This window comes from Cucurbita pepo, chromosome LG18, assembly GCF_002806865.2.
Source record: "Cucurbita pepo subsp. pepo cultivar mu-cu-16 chromosome LG18, ASM280686v2, whole genome shotgun sequence".
NCBI classification, from domain to species: Eukaryota; Viridiplantae; Streptophyta; class Magnoliopsida; order Cucurbitales; family Cucurbitaceae; genus Cucurbita; species Cucurbita pepo.
Window position 1 is genome coordinate 8,267,471 of NC_036655.1, and position 17,446 is coordinate 8,284,916.

General features: G+C 40.1%; 2 protein-coding genes across 4 annotated transcripts in view; both read right to left on the reverse strand.

Annotated features, from left to right (window-relative positions):
- Nucleotides 1–1,612: 1,612 nt before the first annotated feature.
- On the reverse strand, nucleotides 1,613–6,812 carry LOC111780412 (auxin response factor 2B-like). The gene is made up of 14 exons (XM_023660798.1): nucleotides 6,285–6,812; nucleotides 6,074–6,186; nucleotides 5,654–5,749; nucleotides 5,448–5,504; nucleotides 5,190–5,345; nucleotides 5,017–5,101; nucleotides 4,623–4,713; nucleotides 4,324–4,488; nucleotides 4,112–4,231; nucleotides 3,891–3,966; nucleotides 2,690–3,805; nucleotides 2,393–2,583; nucleotides 2,102–2,299; nucleotides 1,613–1,971 (listed from the first exon to the last, which is right to left on the reverse strand). Exons 1-13 carry the CDS (start codon nucleotides 6,394–6,396, stop codon nucleotides 2,125–2,127), a joined length of 2,553 nt encoding a protein of 850 aa, XP_023516566.1. The 5' UTR covers nucleotides 6,397–6,812; the 3' UTR covers nucleotides 1,613–1,971; nucleotides 2,102–2,124.
- Nucleotides 6,813–13,862: 7,050 nt separating this feature from the next.
- LOC111780144 (probable alpha-mannosidase At5g13980) overlaps nucleotides 13,863–17,446 on the reverse strand; it is a 12,649-nt gene continuing 9,065 nt past the window's right edge. For 2 of the 3 annotated variants that reach the window (XM_023660454.1, XM_023660453.1), the window contains 10 exons: nucleotides 16,624–16,671; nucleotides 16,388–16,507; nucleotides 16,213–16,278; nucleotides 15,422–15,534; nucleotides 15,239–15,323; nucleotides 15,035–15,145; nucleotides 14,866–14,961; nucleotides 14,589–14,636; nucleotides 14,410–14,478; nucleotides 13,863–14,336 (listed from right to left, as the gene is read on the reverse strand). In XM_023660454.1, coding sequence (XP_023516222.1) covers nucleotides 14,136–14,336; nucleotides 14,410–14,478; nucleotides 14,589–14,636; nucleotides 14,866–14,961; nucleotides 15,035–15,145; nucleotides 15,239–15,323; nucleotides 15,422–15,534; nucleotides 16,213–16,278; nucleotides 16,388–16,507; nucleotides 16,624–16,671 — 957 coding nt within the window. In that variant the 3' untranslated portion in view covers nucleotides 13,863–14,135. The remainder of the gene's footprint in view (nucleotides 14,337–14,409; nucleotides 14,479–14,588; nucleotides 14,637–14,865; nucleotides 14,962–15,034; nucleotides 15,146–15,238; nucleotides 15,324–15,421; nucleotides 15,535–16,212; nucleotides 16,279–16,387; nucleotides 16,508–16,623; nucleotides 16,672–17,446) is intronic. The other variant, XM_023660455.1, reaches the window with a different exon arrangement.

Sequence of the window (17,446 nt, forward strand, 5' to 3'; positions counted from 1 at the left end):
CTTCTGATTCTCAAACCAGGTGCATGTACGCAGGCCATCATTTTAACAGGCCGCTTTGTATCTCCTGACCCTCCTGATAGGCTATTCTTTCTCCCACCGATCAGACCAGGAATATCTGTGGACTGAACCAGAACTCCAGCCATGATGTTCACGGACTGTCAGCGTTCAAACAAAAAGATGTTAGCTAGAAAATAATCAATAAAACAAAATGGAAATCAACATAAAAGGAAGTCTCTGAAAACAAAATATTGAAGAAAGTGGAGATAAGAATATTAAAAACTATAAAAGTCAGTAGAGCTTTATCAATTGGGGGTTCTGAAAGTTGTTGTAATAAGATATGGGGGCAAGCATATCCTTTTCTTATGAATCTATGAATGAAAACCAAAAGGGACGCAAGCAAGGGGAAATATGGTCGCCAAAAACAGCTCAGAAAAAGTGAGCTCATTGGAGTAGAACGGAAGAACAACATAGTCGAAACAAAGATAAAGGCTGAGATAAAGCAGTGAAAAGGATGAGAAGTAATATGAAAGATAAAGCAGAGGCAGAGGAGAGAGAAAGAGAGAGACCTTGAACTTGATACTGAAAGGGTGTTGTATGGGAAGGGAAGGGAAGGGAAGGGCGGAGAAAATGAGACTGAGAGGAAGAGCCCCTCTTCTATTGTTATGAAGATATTGATGATGATGAGTTTGTTTAATAAGTCGGCTTCCGCTCGAAATGCAGAGATGTGGTGTGCCAATTTCGTCACCACAAACTTGTGGACTTTATGCACCACCAATCCTACTCCTCATTTCCAAAACTCTTCCCAACTTTTCTGAATATTACAAATATCTCTTTTATATTATATATACATATATACATATATATATATTTTACCATTTTAATTTTAAAGCGGTTATATTTTCTAAGTTGAATTGTGATATAGGGCATTGGCCCAATATTTAGTTGCGAGTTGGGACTCCGTAGACAAAGAAGAAATGTGATAAGAACATTGGAAACATCATTCTCATCTACCCAAGCGCAAGCAAACAAAGTATAAAACGTGTACGAAACAAATTTTCTACCTTTTTTCTTCATTTTAATAAGTCAAAAAATACGTGGCCTTCTACACAAGTAATTCCTGCCTTCTGGAGTCTTGGACCACCCTCATCGCATACCATTAATAGACTCTTCCTGTAGTTTCAAATCTCAAAATCATATATTAACCAAGTTTTTCTAAAATTTAAATAGCATCCAAAATCAATGAGGTGAGGCATTTGGTAATGGGTATAGCCGCTACGGGACGTTGCCGTCAAAGAAGCGTACTCAAAGCTTCAAGGCAACAGGGACCACCTCATTAGTACATACTTCCCACTTGTTGGTTCCTAATTATTTAAGTGGTGACCAAAAGAAAGAATAACTGATGCATACGCATCGGATACACTTTGATTTCAAGTTGCGGAACCACCTAGCAGCAGCTTCATGTTCCATGGTGGCCTGGCCACGACACGAAATGAAGCTTTAATTTCAATGCCATGATGTTGGCCCCTCTGAAAAGATTTCCACTGGTGTGACCATGTTTGCTTCTTCCGCCTTACTTACAGTGAGTGAGATGAATAAAAGGCAGCAAATATTTCTGGATGTAAATCGATCATTCATCTCGACGTTTTATTGGAGATTTCCGGCGGGCACACACCCACCCACCAACCCAACAACTACGTAAACGCCCCAATTGGATTTAGATTCACTACATTCCTTGAGTTACAACAGGAGCCTATATACAAGGTGGAATTGAAACTCAAGCCGGCCCAGTCATCATCCGAAGACACACGGGCACATACATATTTTTTACGTATAACAGCGGAGACTAGACTCCACAATACTAAAGCTTGCACATGTCCAAAATTCAATACATAACTTCTACCATCTAAAGGCCGCAACCTTCCGGCCTCGCTGCATTACTCTGCTCGACTCCTTCAGTACCGCACCAAAAACCTGCCACAAAACAACATTGTTTTTATCAAACCTGGCCATACAGCCAGTGCAGCATAGCATAGCATAGACAAAGGATGAGGACAAATATTACAAGTCCTAATAATCTGCATATCAATATTTCGGATCTCACCTATACCCCACAAAAGCAAAAACCTAAGAACTCTCGGGTGCGGATATCGAAGGTACTGCCTGACCTTCAATCTCTTTTGCTTCTTTCCCTTCTACAGATGGATTTTCATCGCCTTTCAAATTTAGAGATCCTCGATTCATCTTCTGGACCTCTTCTCTTGTATAGATAAAAATCTTCCGAACCATACCACAAAACTCCCTGATTAAAGCCAATCCACAAATGATTCAAAATTTTGATTCCACAAAGACAACTAAGAGACAGCATATGATCATATGTATGATTAGTCCTTACTGCCAGGGATCGTCTCCAACAAGCATCATATCACCTTCATCATCCGTATATACAATAAGCCAATTCTTTTTGGGAGCCAGCAGCTCGCCACCAAACTCAAACAGTTGGTCCAATTCAGCAACCAATTCATCGTAATTGTTGAACCTGCTAAGATCAACTGACCTTCCAAGTGCAATCCCCTGCTTCTGGACCTGGAATCAACAAAACCTATTATGCCAGCTCTGGCCCATCCTTAAACTAGTAAAAAAGTTCAAGGAGTGTGTGTGAGCGTGTGGTGCAGGGTGTATAGCAAGCAACCTTTGTACAACTCCTTGCTGAAGTACCCTGTGATTTGCAGTGTGCATCCTTCAAGTTTTGCGTGCATGTTTGCTGCAACTTATCGGCATCATTAATGGCAAGGGATTTATCAGCCAACATTGAACCCCTAAACGGTTCAGACTTGAGGTCAGACTCGTTTGAATGGATTTGATGTATATTCAGATGCGTAACATCTGCCCCATTCATATTTCTATTCAATCCTGCAGGGTCTGGAATGGCAGGATTCTTAATGAGAGAGATGCCAAAAAGCTTACAATTCCCATCTTTGGGTTTCATTATATCTTGATTCTGAAATACCATAGGCATCGACATCAGTTCAGTTGAGTGAACTGGATAATCAAAATGAGACGAAAGTGGAGCCATCAACCAGTTTCCATGAGGCTGTTCTGTTCTATGACAATGGGCCACGGAATGATCACCAAATCCATTGAAGGTAGCATTTCCTCTCACTTGATAAGATAAGTCACCAGCCTGAATATGGCCCTTCTGACTAGAGTCCACAAGGTTGAGCGAGAGACTAGAAGGCAAGACAGACCATGAGCTACCACCAAGGAAATTAAACTTTCCATCTTGATCCATGACATGCTTTCTGATTGAATTAGCAGTTACTACTGCTGGATCTCCCATGCCAGCTCGGACACCATGAGATGAATCAATATTAGTTCCAAAACCTGACAGAAGATCTGCGTAGGTTGGCTCACTCCTTCCTGGAGTTATCCAGCAATCTGCTCCATGTTTCTTAGATGTAGAAACCACATCAATTTTCTCATCATCTAGTGAAGGAGGCCACATAACAGATTTTTCAGCAGCATCAGGATCATTGCCATCGATAAAATTGCCCCTTAAGGTCGAGAATTCTTGACCTTGCAAGACCCTTGTAAATGCACTGACTGGTGAAGGGTCTACAGTCACTCTTGATGAGCCTTCTCGTGTAAGAACAGAGGAATCAGGGGATGTAGGCACCATGTTTGATCGAGGCCTTTTAGGTCTAGTCATAGGAAGAGGGTTCAGTGCAGGAGGAGCAAGAGCAGGCTCAATTTTCCATGGTGAGACTTTCTCAGGACGAGAAATAGTAGAAGTCTCATCCCATCTCACCTGGAGGAAAGTAGAAACGGCTGCTTTAACATTCCCAAAAAAAAAAAAAAAAAAGGTTATACAAGTATTAAGAACTTCATACTACCTTCAGACATCTCCACTTGGAATCTTTCCACCTTTTGGGATCAGCATCTTCACATCCAATGATAGTACCAGTGAATCTAGAACAAGAGAATTAGAATCATCCAGATAAGTTCCCACAGATAAACTTCTTTATGAAAGAAAGAACCGGGAAGAAAGAAGAGTAAACACTATTAGATATTTAGAAGGTAAGCGTCAACCAATACCAATTTCATGGGCACTTACCTCTGCTCAGGAGCCTCTTCACCTTCAAATCTCATTTTGAACCTCATTCCTATGGTGTAGCTCTTCTTAATAGACTCCATATACTGGTCATATGGAACAATGAATTCAGAAGGGCTAGTCCTGAACACACATTGGGAGCAATTAGGATTTTGCTTTACAAGATGTAATTACCCAACATATATAATACAGAAACGTCATATCATAAGCATTACCTAGGCTTGTAGTAGACAGTGAACATTGTGCCTGTAGAAATAGCATGCCATGCAGTTGCAAGCACACCAAGATGCATGCTATGGCTAGATATGACCGATGAAGGGACGTTACCATGTTGTCTCATGGCACGCCTAACACCAACACGCAGTTCTCCATTCTCACCCCTAAAGCAAATATACATTGGTTCCAATTAGACCAAAAGATAACCAAATGAAATAAATGACACGTTCAGAAAGTCTGTAATCATGATATATTGATGTCTAATGAGTCACGATAGATATCAAAGGAAACATCAAACCTCAAGAATATAAAAGCATCTCCCGCAACCAGTCTTTTTGAGCTCACGAAAACACTCCAACCACTCTGAAGCAAATGCCTTCGTGGTTGTCCTGATATTCCAAAAGCTTAAATGTTAGGGGCAAAAAACTGAATGAAATCAAGTAAATCAACTTTACAAGGTTATCGCCAAAACAAAATTCCCAGTCATGTAACCAATACATGTGGCATGAAAGCTTTAGATTTGGGATACTGTTCCCAGGTTGGCAGCACAAGAAGCTGGACAGGCGTGTTATATATTAGAGCAAGACATCATGCAAGTCTGTTTTATTGATGAAAACGACTATATTATAACACACGGCGTCAGTTGAGATCAGGGAACAACAAATAGTAATTCAAATTCAATAAATCGCTACCTCGAAATATATGACGAAAACGCCATTCATTTCCATGCAAATCCTTGGCAACCAACTCCTGTGTAGGAGGCTGTCGTGACATGTCCTAGCAAAATCAACTCCATGGCATTCAGTAATGGTAGCAAATAAAGAAATATTGTGATACAAAAACCAGGAAATACAGATGTACCAACCAGTGGTGGAAGACATTCATCAGCATGGCGTCTCAAGACTGAAAACCCCCCATGAGTACTGGTGTCGGAGGCAGTCAGAGTCTTGCAAAAAGAATGCACGTGAAATCTCCGAGGTGGAGGAGGCGGGGGTTCCTTGTCCACAGCATGCTCATCTTGCTGTAATGAACAAACACATCAGATCATCAGGATCATTAAATATATGAGAAGCTTTCAGCACAATTTAACATTGTAAACTACAATACAAAGAAGGGCATTTACATTTGCCTCTGGAACCAAAGTTATTTGTGCAAATACCTCATCGGTGTCTGGCTCGGCCTGCAATTCACAGACATAGGATTTCTCACATCAATAAGAAAGTAAAACTACCTGGTAGAAGTCTCCCAGCCTGCAACCTTCACAGTTGTTTGTTAAAAGAGAAGAAAAATATAGAAACGGAAAGCCCCCAAGAATTAGACCAGTGATACCTTTAAATGCACATTAATAACGCGGCAGAGGATCTTGGATGGAAGGTCATAAACTGGCATCTGTTGGTCCGCCACTTGACTGGTGGATGCTTCCACCTGATCCAAGAACCAAACAAATATCGATCATCGGTAAGATTGAATATAAAGCGAGATTAGAAACAAGGAAGATAGACGGTTTAACAAACAAGGCGGGGATCCCATGAACCACAGCAATCTGAGGGGAAGATAGAGCTCAGGCTTTTCATAAAGAAGCTTTCCAGTAGGGAAAATAGAAGGAAAAGGAAATTAATTGAACATATGCAACTGACAGAGTAGTGTTAGATATTACAAGAAACAGAAAAGAAAAAAAAAAAAGAGAGAGAGAGAGAGGGTTTATGTTGTGATAAAATTAGAATAGAAGGGAAGAAGGGTAGGAAAGACCTGTTCGATGTGGCCCTGAGGGAAGTAGAAGACGCGGTCGTTTTCGCGAGGAACAGAAACGAGAGGACCAGCACAAGCATTCCAAAGCTCGGTGAAGAGGGCGAAATCAGCATCTGTAGGGAAAAGAAGAGAAGGAGGGTAAGCAAAAGAGAGAGAGAGAGAGAGAGAGAGAGAGAGAGAGAGAAAGAAAGAAAGAAAGAAAGAGGAATACCCCTGGCAGAGAGAGCGTTAGGTGGATCGGAGGTGAGTTTGGTAGAATCGGCATGGTCGTTGAAGGGAACGGAGGCGGAATTGGGGTTGATGGAAACCTCGGAGGAGGCCATTGTAGGGAATCTGAGGAGAGATCTGGAAGGTAGGTAGGGAATTGGGTAAGATGGAGACGGCAAAGGCCTAGGTGGTAAGGAGGAAGGAGGAGAGAATCCCCATGGAGGGGAAGGGGAAGGGAAAAGGAATTGAGAGAGGAGAGGAGAGGAGAGGAGAGGTGAGGTGAGGTGAGGGAGAGTTGAAGGGAAACCCTAAGTTGTGGGTGGGGAAACGTCCGTCGGCATCTGGGTTGAAGAGGCTGAGGCTGAGCTGAGCTGAGCTTGGGTTCTCTTTCTACAACTGTGTGCAACAGTAGAGGGATGGGATCTTTTTTGGTTTAGGGGTGGGAAGAAGGAGAAATGGGAAAGAGGTAGAGAGGAAAGAGGAGAGAGAAATGGAAATGGAAATGGAAATGGAAAATGGGTGAAGGAAGGGAGGAGAGAGAATATTCTGGAAATGAAAGGAAGACAATAATTTGAAGGAAAGGTAGACGGCGTTAGGATATGTGTCGGCGTGTGATAGGGTAACGGCGTTGCGAGGGAAGAATAGTGTAATTACAGCAGAATAGGAACGCGGGAAAGGCTTTGTCCTGGTATCTACGGGCAGCCTTGGATTGGATGTTTAACAACACGTGTCACTCCCTCACTCCTCAACTACTTGCCACTTGCCACTTTCCACTTTCCACTTCCCACTTTCCACTTTCCACTTTCTACTTTCCACTTTCCTCTCTCTCTCTCTCTCTCTCTCTCTCTCTCTCTCTCTCTCTCTCTCGCTAACCTTACTTCCTTAACTTAACCCATTTTTTTCTTCTTCTTCTTTTTCTTTTTTGTTAGGACAGAGACAAGGAATACGAATGGGGGCTGCCTCTCTCTTTACAACATCATGTTTAGAATTATAAATGAAATCTGTATATAAATATAACATAACGTGGTATTAATAAGCAGATAGAAAAGGGTTTGTGTTGTGATGACTAATTCATCATTAAACTCCCAAATGATAATCAATAATTGCAACCCTAAAACTGTTGTAGTAGAGAGAGTGAAATATTTTAGGGAGGGAGGGAGGGGTCACGTGTCAATTTGGAGGGCGGGACCCAAGTGTGTAGGGTAATGTAACAGCAGCTGTGCTGTGCATGCCCTAAACCAACAAAATAGACTCGGAATCTTTGTCCCCCCCTCGCTTCTTTCCTTCTTTCCTTCTTTCTCTCTTTTAAAATACTAGGTTATACCCTCTTTTACACCCCAAATCTGCGTAGTGCTAATTCATAATACACAACCTTATCTCGATTCAATTAAATTCTGTTAAAGTTGAATGGAATGGAGGATAGAGGACGTAGGCGTTTAAACAAATACAGAGAGGGGAGGCTGTGGCTGTGGCTGTAAAAGGAAAAGCATAGGAGCCAGGAGAGATGAAGAGGGGGGGCCCTTGGTCTTGGAATTAGGGTAGGGAAGGAAAAGGAAGGGGTCACGAGCTGAAACAACAAAGCACCGTACGGACTGCTCCTATATTGAGGATGACCATCATCCTCATCATGCCTTCCGTGGGATCCACCTCACCATCAATGCTTCTTCTTTTTTTCCATTTCATCTTCCTATTTTCAAAAGAATGAGTAAATATCATCATTCTAATTATAAGCTTCTTAATTTTATAGTAAAAGCTCCAACACCATGGCTCATGCAAAAGAGAAGAGTAGTAACACAAAAGCATATGCATAACAAATAAGAGCTTAGTTAGTGGAGTTTCAGAACCCAGTTAGTGTGAGCTGTGAGGCTCCCAAGGACCACGAAGATAACACTTAGGTGGGGCCTCTGCCTCCTCCCTCCTCAACACTTCTCCATTGACTCCCAAACCAACTCACTGGTCACAAATCCACAAACCCTCCTCTCCTAGTCCCCTGCTTTCTTTTGCTTTATATTAGAGATTATATTTCAGAAGCTCAAACCCCAAAGCTCTATCCCTCTCTTCTATGCCTCAGCCTAGATAAAAGGTTCGCAGCACTGCCCCTGGCACTGGCACTGCAGACCCAAAGGCTCCAGTTGGGTCCCCCACCAAGTGTAAGACGCCCAACTGGAAAGCAATTGATTGGTGCGTGGCCAAATCCGCGGACTTCAAATCCGCAATTCAATTCAGTTTACCAACTTTATACCATAAAAAGATTCTTTAAGCACCAGCCAATAGACCACCACCACGTTCTCCCCACTCACCCATCCTAGTTTTCCTTTTGGAGCCTACTCAACTGCGGAACTTTTAATTCGCTCTTATATTTTTCCTTTTTTTTCAATTGCCCATTTCTATCTTTCTTTCTTTCTTTTCTTTTCTTTTCTTTTCTTTTCTTTTCTTTTCTTTCAGAATGGGCAGAGGTAGGGGCAGGGAACACGCTGCCTTTGGCTTTGGTTGGTACCCTACAGCCGCCTACACCAACCAACACCAACACATGAATCAGGACTCCCTTCCCCACCTCACCTCTAAAATCTCCCTCTCTTTACACCCCCCAAAGAAAAAAACGTTAAAACTTAAAGACTGAACTAAAAGAAAATGGGAGGAATAACCCTAAACTCCAACTATCTCAAATTGGTGGTGGTGCTGCTGCTTCCATTCGAATACCACCGGCTTGGCAGTTGGCTTACTGCCCCATGGGATAGGGTTTAGGGTAATATTTCAGAATGGGTAGGGCTGGTTGGTTGAAAATTGAAGCACGGAGAGTGGAATATTGATTTCAAAGAAAGCCTCGCCAATCCATAGAAAGATCGACGTATGTGGTTGTGTGATAGGAGAAAAGGGGGAAATTAAGAAAATGAAATGGACGAGGTCAAAGCTGGAGGTCCACCCTGTTGTTTAAGGAAAGCAACCATTGTCTACTTTAGAACAAAAATATATTCCAAACAATTGAGTCAACCAGGACTACAAATTAATCCTCCTCCCAAAAAGAAAAAGGAAAAGAAAAAAAAAAAAAAAGAGAAAAAAAAAGGAGGTTGAATAATGAAGAAAGGCGACTGACAAAGCATGGACCACGACCTTGTTTTGATTTATCACGTAACTACGCATTCCATTTCCACCCCCCTTGTTCAAGAATTATCATATTCATATTTTAAATAACTTACTTAGCTCTGTTTGATATTTTCAACCTCCAACTTCCTTTATAACAAAACACACCAAAAAGAAAAACAACCCCTCCCTCCCCGCCCTGTTCCATCCGCCATCTGCTCCCTCTCCAGTTTTACACACTTTCACCGCTAAACTACTCGATTTTATTAATATAATATCTATCTCACTTCCCACCAAAACACACGCTCTGCAACTTGGAGCAAACACAGACACCCATTTTCCTTGAAGAAAAGCAGAATCCAAATCCTAATCCAAATCCTAATCCTAATCCTAATCCTAAACCTAAACTAAACTAACAGAACTGAGACACCACTCCCCATAAAATAAAAAGAAACATCAAGTTGGGAGGTTAAACCATCCTTTTCAATATCATATTATAGCTTATACCATATAGAAGGAAAAATATTACATACACATATACACACCACGTGTGAAATGATTGCCTTGTCGTCTTTCTCCCAGTCCCGGCTCCTTGCCATAATCACATTTCACCTCTCCTCTAATAACACCTGTTCTGCCGACATCCAGCCATCTCCCTGTCTTTTTACATTAATAATGCTATAATCTTTTATGGGAGATGGAAAAAAAGGGCCTCAACCATCTTAATCGTGAAATCTGCGACACGCACAATGCATTAACAGTTAATTAGAGCTTTAATTCAAGAATCTTCATACCTCCTCTACTCTTCTATCTACCAACCACGCTATTCCTACATCTATTCTTCATCCGCTTGCCAAACACATAACACTTACTTCTCCCGTTACTAAAATGACCAAACATATGTCCTTCCCCTTCCCTTTTCCCTCACATAACACGTTCATCTCAGCTCACTGTCCTAACACAACTATTATTATTTACAGCAAAAGATTTGCAGTGAAAAACTGGTGGACTCCCTGGGATGTGGAGTGATGACAAACATCATTATCATGCGGCCCGAACCGTAATAAGCTGGTGGGTCACTCTTTCAACCATAAATATCAAAACATAATTATGATAGCATGACATGGACCCCTCCCCAGTTTCAGGCTTCAGCATGGCCAATGGACTTTCTTACACCATACCAACAGTCTCTTCTTTAATATATATGTCGCACACCTTACTCATGCACATGGGAAACACATTCCTACAACTGCTACTTGCTTGCCTTTCCCTTCCTAAACCCTAAACCCTAAGCCCACTACTTAGCGCCAAATTTATTTGCCTACCTGCATGCACTTAAACATCATCTATATTAGTGGCATTAGCCACACCTTCACCTGTTCCTGCTCCTGCTCCTGCTAGGTAATTATTATAACTTAATAACAAACTACCTAACTTACTTAACATTTAACAGTGTGACAGTCCACAAGATCGATTGGTCGCATCACAACAAAGAGAAGATCAATATCCAGAAGAGAAGAGAGTTTCATGTTTGATACGCTTATGGCCCCTTGTGATAACGCTATACACTCCTGCCTTCCTACCACCAACTTGCATTTACACCATCATCATCCAACACACATCAACCCTGCCGCTTACATCCTCCACATTGAATGTCAACATTGCTTATCTTATAACACTACTAGTCACGATATCCATAACTACAAAATAACACAAAGGATCAACACATCTGACCAATCATCTCGCGAACCCTCCGCAGAAGTAATAGACAATTATCTCGCTGGAAATACAGGCTTCACAGTTTTGCATAGCTAACAGACCTTTGAGTTCGGGGATCATATTTTCCTTTCGGATAGACCCTAAACCCTAAACAAAATAAATTCCCATTATCTCCGTCTCTCTGGATTACTAAGTCCTTTCCTCAATATTTCTACAGCACTAAGGTTATTTAAGATATATGAACCGAAAACGAAACAATTCAAATCGCAAAAACGAAACAATTCAAATCGCAAGAACCAAGTGGAGGAAATCTTTAGAGAAGAAAAAGGGTAAAACGAATAAACAACCAAAAGCAACAGAACAAGGAAACATATGCTGTACTGTTAACCAATAATGGAGAAGCCAAAGGTAGAGGGTTTCATATTAATTTGCAAATTATGAAAGTCATAGAGCTGCCTTACCATGTCTAGAGGTTTTCTAACTTTTAATCTTGCATTTGGATGAACAGCCAAGATTTGTATTCAAATGGTATCTTCGTACAACTCCTCCGCTCCTCATAACCTTGCATCCTCGCTTCTCCTCAAACTGGGGGAGGACTTCCATTTTCCACTCTTGATATCCTGACTGGTCATACCGCCAACAAAAAATGTTCATAAAAGTATCTAAAAATTTCATGGCAAGTAAGAAGAACGAAGAATGTTACTCCATATAAAACCAACCGAAATGTGGTTGAACTTCCTGACTCAACGCTCACCATTTGCCAAACGTGGGACTATAATTTGATTCCAGGCATTTACAGTTCCCCAAGACAATAGAGCAAGATGTAAGTTCATCTTTATCAAGTCTTTGTACAATTCCCCAAGCCTATAACTCTCGTATCACGTATGATTGACAGAGCTTCCTATTACATTAAAAGATCTAAATATTACTCGCTTCTAGTTTCAGGTTTTCAGACCAAGAACAGCTGAAAAGTTAATTTAAAAACAAAAAAGTGCGCAGCAGCTGCACGAACCTGAAGCCTACCAACTTATTTTACATCAGGCAGCATACTCGGCAACGAACGCCCTGACCAGTATATACTCCAATTCCAAAATGATGAGAGGAAATTGGAGAATCTCAATGTACAAAATTCTCATTATGGTTTCCGGAGGCTCTACAAAAAGAAAGGAAAAAATAACCATATAAGGAATGGATCAATCAAAGCAACTCTGATACCCATGCAACGTAGGCTTTCGATCTGGAGACATCCAGAACGAACCGTCTCTTCTTCTTTGGGTGATCTTCCTCTCCACCAACTCTCCGATCTTTGTCATCAAGATGGCCGATGTACCTTCACAAACTTCTAGCTCCGAAGTAAACGCAGACCACCGCCAATTCAATCCAAGGCTATCGAAATCTTCCTACTTAACTCGACTATGTTGAGGGCCAGTAAACTGGCGTCGTATTCTCCCAATTGTTTGTTTCCTGGGAAGCGATGAACATAAAACGTGGGCAGTGGGCTTCATTGGTACATCGATTCCTTGATTCCCCCGACATCAAAGCGCGCGAATGGAATTAGTTTGCGTGTGTTCCAGAAAATTTAAATAACGTTATTAAACCATTTTTCGAACAAAAATTAATTCAAATATTTTTAGAATGGTCAAAATTTTCTGAGATTATGAATAATAGTTGTAAGTACACACGTAATTTTATTTACTTACTTAATTAGTTCATCTTAGTTCATCTTAGTTCATCCATGTGTGAGTGGAGATCAACTCTACTAAACACTAAATAACTGAAGTATGCTGAGGTGGGCTAAACAACACCATCTCTAATATTTGTAATCTCAACTGCTTTGAATATTAAGATATTCAAAAATAAAAAATGAAAGATGGGTTTGATAAATTTTGCAGAGGCAGGGGCGAGAATGAGATTGGGAATTGGCATGGCTGCGTGAAGACTAAGGCAGAAGTGACAGCGAGCAGTGAGAGGTCCGGCTCGCAGCGCAGAAGGATTCTCCTCTGCCCTCCTCTTTCTACTACTACAGTTTACTTTTAAGCTTTAAGCATGCTCCCCAATGAAAATGTATTCTTACTCATAAACCCATAATCAATTCCTTGTTTTGCTTTTGGTTTCTCCCCAATGAAAATGTATTCTTACTTATAAACCCATAATCAATTCCTTAATGAAAATGTATTCTTACTTATAAACCCATAATCAATTCCTTAATTAGCCGATGTGAAACTCTTCATCCAAAAAATCATCAACAATCCTCTCATCGAACAAAGTACATCATACAGCCTCCCCTCAAACCTATCATCTTCCAAAAAGTCTTCAACAATCCTCTCTCGAACAAAGTAACCATAGAGTCTCCCCTGAGACCTATGGAACCCCCGAACAGCCTCCCCTTAATCGAGACTCGACTCTTTCTCTAGAACCCTCGAACAAAAGGTAAACAAAGTATACGTTTTTTTCGACACTTTAGTCACTTTATATTATACCTTCGAGACTCACAATTTCTTTGTTCGACAATTGAGAATTCTATTGACATAATTAAGTTAAGGGCATGACTTTGAAAACATATTAGAAACCACGAATCTCCACTTTGAGCATAAGCTCTCGTGATTTTACTTTTAGTTTTCTCAAAATACCCAATTCCAATGGAGGCGTATTCCTTACTTATAAATCCATAATCAAACCCTTAATTAGTCGTCGTGGAACTTCTCTTCCAAAAATCCTCGACACCAACCCACCTTCTCGCTAATCTCTTTTTGGCTTCTATGCATACTGCAGCTTGTGTTTGTGGCAAAACCCAAGTTAAGCCACGTAGGCATTATGTTATGGAAAATACTTGCCTGGTAGCAATACTATTCAATGTCCCAACCATAGTTTGTCACGTTGAGAACTTGTCGGATTAATTAACGTATACAACATTCTTACTTCCAATAAACACACTGAATGTCTTCATCTTTATTTCCCCTTATTCGAGCAAGGCAGAAACTAGCTACTGGACCACCTCTTTTTCGTCCTCTCTATACCCGGTTCATTGAATGAAAGTGGCGTTACCTGGACATGATTATTTGACTGTAAAATCAATCAGGAAGGTTCGAATTTCCATGGGAGCTAGTTCTACCACCAACTTTGCTGAGTTCACAGGCCCTCCTCTCAAGGCCTTTTCTCCTTTAGAATTCCCTTCTACTTTCCACACCAACCTCTTCTTCTCCATTTCTGCTCTTTCTTGGTTAGCAGATAAACTTGTCTCCGTTACCTTGATTGTCTGAAAAATAATGGAATAACCACCTGTCAACTTTTATCACTCCATTTAACGGACAAAATAATAATGCTTCTACCTTCTTTTCAGGAAACAACTTCCTTAGTTCTACAGTAGCCATGACTGAAAGATCCTTATCCTCTCCAATCTTGCATTTGAATCACGAAAGAGAAACAGTATGTAGTCAGAATATTACAAGTGACTGGTGAAGTACGGATTGTATCTAATAGAAATGCCGATATAAAGAGTTTCATTTACCTCGTACAAGTGTGCCAGACGTAAGAGAACTTTTCCATTCTCCAACTCCTGCAAATCCATGAAAAGTCACCACAATACGCAAAATTACTTGCCACAGGCTTTTCAGATGATAACTACCTTTTCGATGAAACGAAATCTTTTCGATCATGGCTTTGTATTTATCAGAAGGTGATACGAACGTTAAAATATATCTCTATTCATGCAGTCTTTAAATTTATCTGAGATTAAAAACATAAGACTGAACAGCTTAATATGGATTAGTTAAGAAAATACAAACCTGTAGGGTTATAATCGCAACGTTCTCTGGTAGATGATAGGAGGGATCTATTCCTGAAAAGGTTTTCAGATGAGACATTGTCCAATCATTTTTATCCTGCCCATAAATGAAGTCAGCAATTAAGCCGTGAATAGCACAGTAACAGTTCAGAATGCCAAGTACTTCTAACCAGCAATGTGAAGGCTAACAACATTGGAGAATAAATCTCCTGGCCAAATGAACGGCGCCATTTAGCACCCTCTCCTAATGGGTCTATTCGGAGATAATACTTCCCTGCTATCTGAAAAGCATGTTGAAAATGAAAATTATTGCGTGTGAAAAGCATGGAAGCAACTGTGAATCCAATGACCGCAGGGTTGACTGGTGTTCTTACAGTTAATCCAATGCATTCATCTTGAACACAAACAATTTCATTTAAAGCCTCATCAACACCTCGAGAATCATCATGGAGCAACCTCCTACCATCAGGAGAACCATAGCTTTCAGGGTCTAACGGCTATGTAAAAGTTGAGTTGGCATGTCCTATTCATAACCATAAGTGGGAGGGGAAACAAACCTGTGAAGCATCAATTCCAGTTGCCCATCCCGAATGCTGGATCCCCCAACAGATCTGTCCACCAAAACCGAGAGCTCTCTGGTGTTGTCTTTCATGAAGATTCCAAGATTAATCTAGAAACACGTGTATGCAAGAAATTCGTGTCATGAAGTTAGTGATGGTTCTCTGGAAATTTGTTTAATGATTTGTGGAAGAAATTTGTGAAATGATGTTACTAAATATTAAAAAAAACATGGGGTTTCATATCAAAACTAATCGACAAATAGACGAGTAAGAATAAGAAGACTGAGTTTTGTTCATCTTTCTGATGTGATATCTCAACACTAGGGAAACACAAGTGTTAGAGAAGACACGGAGAAAGACGATGACAATACAATTGAATAAAGGATAAGAACTACATGAATGTACTCGTGTTTTTTTAGGAAAAAAAAAATAACAAGAAGAAGAATCTCATGTACACAGAGTACAACACATGTGACTTCTATCTACAAATTAGTTTGTTATTTTTTCTCTCTCGATTCTCTGCACTGATAGTTTTGGTAGACCATGAGTTGAAATCAATGCTCGGGAATCAAATATTTAAGGTTTCGAATTCCCTCAAACTACTGCCATTTCGATAAACAGATTTGTGGCTGTAATTTATTGTCCACTTGATGATTTAACTTGTCTTTCATGTAAAAGTTTAGATCAGATATGGAATGTTACATACATACCGAAAGAGAAATATAAAACTGAAGCAGAAAAAAAAACGTTACTACGAATAACTCAAAGGTAATACATTTTTAACGTACTGGATAATAATTTCCCGCAACTGGTTGATTGACTTGAAGTTTCCAGTCTTTCCGATAATCCCGTATCTGCAAAAGCAACCTTCCTATTCAATTATCTCTCAAATCATAACAATTTAGACTTGATTGAAACTGCTCAAACACCCTAAAATGGAAAGGTTCTGTTCAATCACCATACCCTTTCTATGAAATCCCGGCCATTAGAATCTGTATAAAATCTTTTGTCATTTTGGATTGTAGTTGTAATCTCAGTAGTGACCTCTTTACCAATTCTATCATCAACAGGTATTGGCCCAATCTGAAATCAAATTTCTGTTGGCGCATATATTTCCGCAAGACAAGATTTTTTTTTTTTTTTTTTTTTTTGTGTGTGGAGAAAATGTATACCAACTCATGTGAGTTTGTGCTACTTACAATAAATTCAACTTCAGCATGCTCCCTTCCCTTATAAACCCTGGTAACCTGTAATAGTTGATATAAATGTGAACTCATCTGTTGGCTTTTGTTAAAGATCATGTATTTGTTTAGATTGCTGTTTAGTATCTAATTAAATCTCAGTTAGGAGTTAGATCTAGTTTTTTATTTGATTTAGTTTTGATTTGATTAGATTTTATTTTGATTTATTTACTGCTTTGTTACCAGATTTTCTCCAGATTTTTAGGTAGATTTTCTGAATATCTTTTGTATTCTCCATATATAATATGGAGCATTCTTGCTCTTCATAATTCAATCTTCTCATCAATTATTCAATCAATCCCTTTTTCACTAACAATTGTTATCAGAGCTATCTTCTTAAGGGATCTGTGAGATCAAAATGGGAGGAGAATCCAGTTTTTCCGCTGTTGCACCACCAATTTTCGATGGAGACAATTATCAAATGTGGGCAGTTCGTATGGAGACTTATTTGGAGGCCTTGGATCTTTGGGAAGTAATAGAAGAGGATTACGAGGTTCCTCCGCTTCCAGCAAATCCTACTGTATCACAAATCAAATTACAGAAGAAAAAGAAGACAAAAGGAAATCAAAGGCGAAAGCTTGCCTATTTGCCGCTGTATCACAAATGATCTTCATGCGAATAATGTCCCTCAAAACAGCAAAGGAAATCTGGGATTATCTCAAGGCCGAATATGAAGGAGATGAGAGGATTCGTGGAATGAAAGCCCTAAATTTGATTAGGGATTTCGAGTTGCAGAAGATGAAGGAGTCAGAGTCGGTGAAAGAGTACTCTGACAGACTTC